The sequence below is a fragment of the Oratosquilla oratoria genome, chromosome 7 (assembly GCF_046742065.1).
Source record: "Oratosquilla oratoria isolate Oo_2021 chromosome 7, ASM4674206v1, whole genome shotgun sequence".
Lineage (NCBI taxonomy): Eukaryota > Metazoa > Arthropoda > Malacostraca > Stomatopoda > Squillidae > Oratosquilla > Oratosquilla oratoria.
In genome coordinates this window covers 27,513,937-27,521,436 of record NC_134783.1, presented here as the reverse complement: position 1 = coordinate 27,521,436, position 7,500 = coordinate 27,513,937, and the positions used below count along the sequence as shown (strand labels likewise).

At 38.1% G+C, this 7,500-nt stretch overlaps 1 protein-coding gene across 5 annotated transcripts in view; it reads left to right on the top strand.

The window, feature by feature from the left end:
• Cow (Proteoglycan Cow) overlaps positions 1-7,500 on the top strand; it is a 927,057-nt gene that overhangs the window by 650,511 nt on the left and 269,046 nt on the right. For all 5 annotated transcript variants that reach the window (XM_076187845.1, XM_076187844.1, XM_076187842.1 and 2 more), the window contains exon 3: positions 7,012-7,114. In XM_076187845.1, coding sequence (XP_076043960.1) covers positions 7,012-7,114 — 103 coding nt within the window. The remainder of the gene's footprint in view (positions 1-7,011; positions 7,115-7,500) is intronic.

Sequence of the window (7,500 nt, the reverse complement as noted above, 5' to 3'; positions counted from 1 at the left end):
TGATTTCGGACATGCAGATTTGAGGGAATTTAAGTGAATACCAATGTTTCTCCAGCTGAGGTACCCTGTGGGTTTGTGCCTTCGTCGCGATTCCATGTCTTGTAGATTTTTTTTTTTTTTTTTTTTTATCGACACGGTGATTTTAGTCACTTCAGTGGATACTATAGAGTGAGGAGACTATAGTTACTTAAATCATATTTCCTTCGAGTCTGACTGAGGTTTTATTCAGATGAGATTTATAACGTCTTTATACCCTTTGATATATCAATGGGTTCCGCTCAGCTGAATAAAATTGCTTGGCAGCAGCCAGAATAGAAATAAAAAACAAAAAACAAAAATGAAAAAGTCAATCGAGATTGTGTAAATTCGTCTATAGGGGTTACCCTCATCTGAAGGAAATCGTCTAGCAGGAGCCAGAGTAAACATAGATGTCGAATATAGATATCAAAATGTTAGCTATGAATCTTAAAATCCGAAGAAAAAAAAACATAGTAAATAAGAAAAATCATACAATGAAAATTGTGCGGATGCGTCTGACACAAACAGTACCAGTACCTGATTGTAAGAATTATTATGTGCGTGTTTTCGAAAGAAAAAATCTATAATGGAAGTACAAACTAATTCGAAATGTATTTTGATTATTATATAAGCAAGCGGCCACACAATTATTGGGAAGGAAGAGAATCACAGGATTATCTGGACAAAGGCCGACTGCATAGTCATCCTTTCCTTTGTCATTAATGGCAACAATGAATTGTTACTCACGGAAAGATCAGGGAAATGTACATAAACGAGAATATACATAATTTATACCCATTGACCCTTTCACGCGGCTGAATAAATTCGACCAGCGACAGTAAGACAAAATGTAAAAAAGTTCAGTAACAGAGAAACAGTTAAACGTGGGTTAGATTGTGGAAGACCTCTAACGGCCTGGCAAGAATAATTACCCTAAAGTCTTCAGAAAGTGAATGTTGTAGTCACTCCTTGATAGTGTATTGTAACCCAATAATCCTGTAGTGGTGAGTTTGTTGTAGTTTGCCACACTGGAATGCAGACGATAGGACTACTCCTCACTTTGGTGGGGGAACCTTAGACTTAGGAAAGCGTGGGAGGAATGAGATTGTGTTCTCTTTTGTTACACATGTATTCCCCGTTCTTCTTCACCAAGACACGTTTGGACATGTCTGGACAGAAACACAGATCGCTTTAGTGTAATATCAGTGATAGGAATACGAGTATGAGTAAAAGTAGCAACGACTGCAACAGAACTGTAGGAGAGAGGCCAAACGCAGAGTATGGGATCCAATATATTTAACGTTTCGCCCAGCATGGCTTCTTCTGAAGAAGCCCTGCTGGGCGAAACGTCAAATATATTGGATCCCATACTCTGCGTTTGCCCTCTCTCCTACAGAATACGAGTATATTGAATTTATTTCTTATGTGTTTGTGTTAATTGTACAAGGCATCAGGTGATCCTGACATGGTGTAAACACGTGTACTGATTACGCATGAGCCCTTACCACCAGAATTCCTTTTCGTGTCCATCCGAATAAGACACGATATATAAACGTAATGTTAAGACTAAGAGAAACAATTCCAGTGACATATTTCTAAATTCACTGTGCTGTGACTATACGTAAAACCTTTTTGTTTTAAAATGAGCTCCCATGACAGACACATCACGATTTAGAAAATAAAAAGGGCCAGGATAAACTCTACCCGAAATGTTTGTGTCTGATGCTCTTACCCCCGTCGACTATCTTGAAGCCTCGGGAGGGGTCAGACTTCTATTGTCTTCGAATTTCTTCCTGGGAGTTTGGCCGCTCTTCGGCAACTTTTCTGATGGACCCAAAGAGATGCAATTTGCTCTGGCGTGGGCCGTAAACAGCGCACTCTACAAAACATTAGACCTTTCCAGGAAGTCTGTCACGGGGGACTGTACTGTAGTGGGGGAGATTTTATCGGGAAACACAGTGGAGATAGAAATGAGGGACGAGTGAGTTCCACACTATTTCTTAGTCCATTTGTACACTTGAAACCCACTATCGGAGAAATAATAACAGAAGTAAAGGAGGTCCGTATATTTCGACTACTATCTGAAGTCTTCTTCAGCAGAATCATTCAACTGAAGAGGACTACAGTTAGTAGTCGAAATATACGGATCTCCTCTACTTCTGATATTATTTCTTCGATAGTGGGTTTCAAGTGTACATTTACAAATGTGTTATAACATTACAGCTTCCCTTAGTCTATTTGGTTATGGACCCCTTATATACGTCATACGGTTTTCTAGTTTCTTGAAGGTCATTCTAACAATGAATAAAGTCGCCTAGTACCTACTGGCTCTGGAATCCCATCTGGAAGCCTTCCTTCGTTCCTCAAGGGTTTCTTTCGGCTGAATGAAATCAACAACTTTCATCCAAAAAATACAACGGTTTCCGAAGGATTGGTAGAGTTAGAATGAGAGATGGTTTCTTGTAGATTAATAAAAAAAAAAAAATAGATAAAAAAGGACATACATCCTGAGGCGTCTTTCTATATATAAAGAAATATGCATGTATACTTGGAAATTGGTATAACACATTTGTGAAAGTTCACTATAAACCCACTATCGGAGAAATAATATCGGAAGTACAGGAAAACTGTATATTTCGACTACTATCAAATAATAGTCGAAATATACAGTTTTCCTGTACTTCCGATATTATATATCCGATAGTGGGTTTATAGTGATGCATGTATACGTACATATGTATATATGATACATATGTATATACAGGGTGTACACAAACACAAATAAATACATGCACACATCCTTAAATAGCACGCATATACATACATGTGTGCATGCATGCATGCATATATACATACATACCTACATGTGTGCGTACATGCATGCATATATACATACATACATACATACTTACATACATACGCACATACATATCCATTTAATATCAATAAAAGTACAGATGACGATAGCACTACTAATATCATTGGAAAGAACGGTGCTGGAGGGCAAAAGGACTTCCAGTCTTTGGGGGCAACAGACAAGAAAAAATGAGATGAGGCTATGGAGGCTGAGGGAGGAACACACTCATCCACTCACTCATCCACTCAACAACTTGCTCTTCCACCCAATTACTCACACACTCATCCACAAACTCATGTATTCATTCATTCATTCATTCATTCATTCAACCATTCATTCACTCATTCATTCACTCATTCATTCACTCATTCATTCACTCATTCATTCACTCATTCATTCACTCATTCATTCACTCATTCATTCACTCATTCATTCACTCATTCATTCATTCATTCATTCATTCACTCATTCATTCACTCATTCATTCGTTCATTAATTCATTCATTCATGCATTCACTCATTCATTCATTCATTCATTTACTCATTCATTCATTCATTAACTCATTCATTCACTCATTCACCCATTCATTCATTCATTCATTCATTCATTCATTCACTCATTCACTCATTCACTCATTCATTCATACATTTATTCATTCATTCATTCATTCATTCATTCATTCATACATTTATTCATCCACTCATTCACATTAGCAAACTCACCCATTAGAACCACCACAAGCCCTTGGCATTCTTCTTTCCCACAACGAAGTTGGATCTTGTCGACTTCCTGGAGTGTCTACAAAGGCATCGACTCGATGACGTCACTGCCGTTCTCGTCTCGTTCCTGTGGCCCACCGGTCATCGATCTCGACTCATAGCGACAAAGGGCCGAGTTCGAGGCCTAATGGTTATAAACTGGACAAGTTTATATTTAAGAAGGAAATAGGCCAGAATTGGTTTACTAATAGGGTGGTCGACGAATGGAATAATCTTAGTAACCATGTAGCAAGCGCTGAAACTATCAGTTGTTTTAAGAAACGATTAGACAACTTTATGGATGGGGATGACAGGGAGTGATGAGTACGGAACTGCCTAGTGTAGGCCTTATGGTCTCTTGCACTCTCCTTCATTCTTGTGTTTTTCTTCATTCTTATGTTCTTATGTTCTAATGGCTACTACCTGTTGACTACCGATTGCCTTAAAGCTACCGGATATACAGGCTGTATCACTCACCAAGGGGATAGACCGGTCCTGGAATGGACCGCCAAGTCACCAGGGTTAGACCTTTTGCCCAGTCTTGTGTAACCGTTCATAAATGGACTCGGGTAACAAGCATGAAGATGTGTTGTTACTACAATGGGAACATGCTAAAGCTTTGTACAAATGTCAGGGTAAGCAAAGTTAAAGGTACCGTATGTCTTTTGTGTGTGTGTGTGTGTGTGTGTGTGTGTGTGTGTGTGTGTGTGTGTGTGTGTGTGTGTGTGTGTGTGTGTGTGTGTGTGTGTGTGTGTGTGTGTGTGTGTGTGTGTGTGTGTGTGTGTGTATGTGTGTGTGTGTGTGTGTGTGTGTGTGTGTGTGTGTGTGTGTGTGTGTGTGTGTGTGTGTGTGTGTATGTGTGTGTTTCTGTCTGTCTGCCTGCCTGCCTGCCTTTATGTGATATCTGCCTTCTTAGATGCCATACTTGTGCACGATTGGAATATTTCTTTTTCACGTACCTATATTATTTTACTGTCGTGTTTTGGGTCACATGATTCATCTCCTAGTGCGTGTGACCTACATACCTGACTGATATTGCCTCTGGGATCTGTACCTCTGTCCATTACGTTGATTGAACACAGCATCGAATTCCACTCAATTTCCGAACCGTGACGATGAGATAGCAAATGTAATCTCACCAAGATTCATTCCAGACTTCAAAAGTAGAATTCTGACGACAAAGATTAAGTCCGTTCTTTTGACTCTTGAAAGCGACATCTGCGTCGTTAGTTTGTATCAAGACAGTTGATAGGCTGTTACAGGGCCATGAGAAGGGTCTTTCCACCAATAGCAAACCTCGGCGTAATCTTCAGCGACTTGACGTCACAGTATAGGAGTGACACCATTGGTAGGATCAAAGATTAAAGACTTATCGCTTCTCTTCATCTGCCAGTCATCACCCTCGTAATAAAACCGTATAGACAATACTTCCGAAGCTCAAATAAATACTTTAGAGAGTATATCTCAACGTTATTGTCATACAAGGACTATTCCTTTATGACGAAAATGTGAAAATGAAAATGCCCGGGTTCTGAATGTTGATTTATGTGACTCAGGTGAATTAGAGTATCGGTTGCTATGTAACAGAACACAAAATGTATAATCCTTTTCAATATGTTGAGAGGTCTAACAGCAATATATTTATCTGACTCTTAATTTACGGGTCAGCTGGCAAGAACTTTGGCCGATATAATGGTCCTGGAGATTATTGCTGTCCCACAATATGGTAACTTCAATCATGGATGCTTCCAGAACCACAGATAAGATTGAGTTTTACATCTCATGCCAAACACACACACACACACACACACACACACACACACACACACACACACACACACACACACACACACACACACACACACACACACACACACACACACACAGACACACACACACACAAAACACACACACACACAAACACACACACACACACACACACACACACACACACACACACACACACACACACACACACACACACACACACACACACACACACACACACACACACGACTCGGAGGCGCAGTTGGTAGAGTCCCCGGCTGCAACTGCGGCAGTCCGGGTTCGAATCCCGCCCAGGGCTGAAATAATTTCAGTATCGCTGCGCTACGAGTTGTTACTCCAACTCTCGTAGGCGGGGAGTTGGGTGTGTGTGCGTGTAAGGTCACAGCATTACCCATAGATCGGTCATATGAGCTCTGAACTCTCTTCCGGGAGGGAAATAGCTGTCGATCACGAATCCAACACGTCATCCAAGACCATGGTTAATAACACACACACACACACACACACACACACACACACACACACACACACACACACACACACACACACACACACACACACACCAGCAAAGACTGGCATCCTTATCGTTTGAAAAATAATACATTTTTATGATATTCAGACCAAAATTAACCAAATAGTTTCTGACGTTTAAAGGATATGATTAAGTGAAATCTAGATCTCATAATCTTGAAATAAAGAAACATGAAGTCCAACAATAAACCTTTAATCCCATAGCAAGGTTGAGTCAAGAAAAGTAATAGAAATACTTTTATGAAGAAACATGCTTATGGCAAAACAAAACTGGTAAAATATTCTATGAGATTAAATTAGCAAAGTTTCTCAAATTCTGTTTATTTTATGGCTGGTTATTTCCTAATGTTAGTCATAGACAATGAAGGAATAGCTTTCTTTGTCTACAGGCTTGTGAACTGGCTTAGTAATAAGCAAAAACAAAACTTTCACAAATTTCCACGAAGTTTGAAAATTTAATTTGGCAGTCTCCAAGTTTTATTGTGTTATCATTATTTTCTTTTTCTTTTGTAGCTGTCTATTTGTAGCTGACTGTGTTGATCACAATATCAAACAAGTTAGAATATTCAAGCTGGTAAACTCTTATAGTTTTATTTATTTATTTATTAATTAATTATCAATTTATTCATTTCTATATATTTAAATATTTCATATATGTACTTATTCATTTATTTTATTTAGCAATTTACTTGTTCATTTATCTATTTAGATATGTATTAATTCATTTATTCAGTTATCTATTTAGATATTCATTCATTTATTTATTTAGCTATTTATTTATTTATTTGTTTATATGCTTGTTTATATATTTATCTATATATTTATCTATTCCTTTAACTACTTATTTATTTAATTATTAACTTTTTTAGCTATTAATTAATTTATCTAACTATTTATTTATTTCTTTGTTTATATGCTTGTTCATCTATTTATTTGTATATTTATCTATTCCCTTAACTATTCATTTATTTAATTATTAATTTTTTTCCTTTGTAATAGTTTTCTGCCAACTGTGTTGATCGAAGACATAAGGAAGTCTCTTCTTTGTCTTCTTCCAGATGCACTTTGCAGTCTTCTGAGATGCGGCAAGAGAGAGGTCTGCCTACTTCAGGACAAGTTCACCGCCGTCTGCGTCAACAAGGCCGAGGTCACAAGGAACGGGTGAGTTGCCTGCGTGACTCTGGTTCTAAGGGGTGCTACCGAAGTCCTTTATACTGATTCCAATATTGTCAGCTGATGCTGTGCAATGTATTACGAGCCTGACACGTGATCTTTCTTCTATTCTTGACGAGGCTAGAGACAAAGTAAATACATATTACTTACACTATCATATTTTTTTCTTTTATTTATTTATCATTGTTATGATTTTTTTCGCATCAGAACTAGTTATGGACCAAAAGGTCTTCTGACGGCATGCTCCTCCTTTGTAATCCTTTGTTTGTGACGGGGAGACTTAATTGATTGATTACTTAATTGGTGAAGAGGAAGGTTTAATTCCTTACTTAAGATTTTCTTTAATCCGCCATTGTGTAGGGGTTTATTTTTAG